Genomic DNA, 1727 nt, shown 5'->3' on the forward strand with positions numbered 1-1727 from the left:
TATAGACAATATACATTTTCACTTACAGCAGAACACATTAGGTTCTGTTTGTTTGTTTGTTTGCTTGTTTCTTTGTTTGCTAAGTTCGCCCTTACCTCCGAACGGCAGAGTCAGGCTGTTCGCAGCTCTCTTCGCCCTGTGGTGCATGCCGGGATCAGGACCGAAGGCACCATCTGCCGACTGGAAGAGATTTTGAACAGAAATTAATTTACTTACAGTACCACACTCACTGTACTTTTGTTACCATGCAGTGATGATGTTTCTTCCTTCCTTCCTTCCTTCCTTTTTCCTACTTCCCTTGCTTTCATTCTTTCATTCCTTTCTTCCTTCATTCAGTCATCGATCCATAATTTTAAACTACATGACTTTGTGTACAACACAAGCTTTTGCTAAACTCTTACTACACATTGTCAAACTATACTTTACCATGCTAAAAATACCTTCTAACTTGCAGACTAGACTAGACTAACACAGTACTGTACTTGACTTTGCTAACACTTTAGTTAATATACTAAGCATATATTGCGCAATTTGCATCATATGCATGCTTATCTGCACTACAAGTATGTAGTCGTTTGGCCATGTTTTACAGCTTTCAATCAAGTAGTGCCTTTCCATTATAACTGTCTAATTGATTTTGATTCATGTAAAAATGTCCTGGTTTTGAGCAAAGTAGTGTTTGTACAGGGCTGAGAACAGCTATTAAAAAAATGGACATAACACACAGATAATGCAACAATCTGCAGGTTTTGTCAATCGTCTTATCCCAACATGCCACAAGTCAACAATGCCCTGTCAGACGTTTGGCTGGCTCAATTATTTCACTCAATTAGATCTAATTCTAGTAAATGTCATCAGAGTGGAAGAAGTAGCCTTCTGTATTTTTACGAGTTACACACAACTGACTTTATATCTCATTCATACTTTTGAACAAGACAGGTTCAATTTGCTTGAAGGTTAGCCATACACAGTTCGTACACAAGCATCGTAATTAGTCATCAAAAGAAGGTGAGTTTGTTGACATTTCTACCTCAGTGCTCTCCATACGATTGTTGCTTTCCCAGGCCTTGTCTTTAGTCAGTGCCTCAAGTTTCGTCTCAAGAGACATAATCCTCTCGTCGTTCGCAGACAGCAGCTGCTTGAGTTGCCAGTTCTGCAGCAGAAGCACCGTCACCAGCGCCGAGACGACCAGCACGACGGCCGCGGCGAAGGCGGTCTGCACCGCCGCCGGGCGCACACGGGGCCTCCGGTCAGCATACACGGGCCCGACAAGCGTCAGGTCACCGTTCATCAGCTTATCTGTACTCATTCTCTACAACGTCAGAGCAGTTGAGCAAGGAACTCGGCTTCAATGCAATAAAGAGATGATAGTTTCAAGCAAAAGTGAAGCAAATTCTGCTCTAAAACTCCGAGGCACTATGCTGACTGGTTGTATGTAGTAGCCCTCAGTGACTGAAGATATCTTTTGAGTAAACTGATATAATCTTCAAAGACCTTGTCAAACAAGAAGCCAGGGAATCCCCCTTACTTTTTTTCTGGAGACAAACTCGTTCCCTATTGGTTGTCAGCCACTGCTATTTCCTCCTACGTCATGAGTGTGAATATCTAATGACTGATTGATTAATATATATATATATATAAAGCTGTTTTCGGCGAAATCTGAGTCGTTTTTCGTGCACCCCGTGATGTCACAGGTCTATTTTGAGAGACGACGCCATCGGTGCTTT

The 1727-nt window shown here is 42.1% G+C and overlaps 1 protein-coding gene across 1 annotated transcript in view; it reads right to left on the reverse strand.

The window, feature by feature from the left end:
* The window catches only part of LOC118423962 (ficolin-2-like), a 10953-nt gene extending 9541 nt beyond the window's left edge, over positions 1 to 1412 (reverse strand). The window contains exons 1-2 of the mRNA XM_035832295.1: positions 1031 to 1412; positions 96 to 180 (exon numbers count right to left, since the gene is read on the reverse strand). Of these exons, the coding sequence (XP_035688188.1) occupies positions 96 to 180; positions 1031 to 1309 (364 nt within the window). The 5' untranslated portion in view covers positions 1310 to 1412. The remainder of the gene's footprint in view (positions 1 to 95; positions 181 to 1030) is intronic.
* Positions 1413 to 1727: the final 315 nt, after the last annotated feature.

The sequence above is a fragment of the Branchiostoma floridae genome, chromosome 10 (assembly GCF_000003815.2).
Source record: "Branchiostoma floridae strain S238N-H82 chromosome 10, Bfl_VNyyK, whole genome shotgun sequence".
NCBI classification, from domain to species: Eukaryota; Metazoa; Chordata; class Leptocardii; order Amphioxiformes; family Branchiostomatidae; genus Branchiostoma; species Branchiostoma floridae.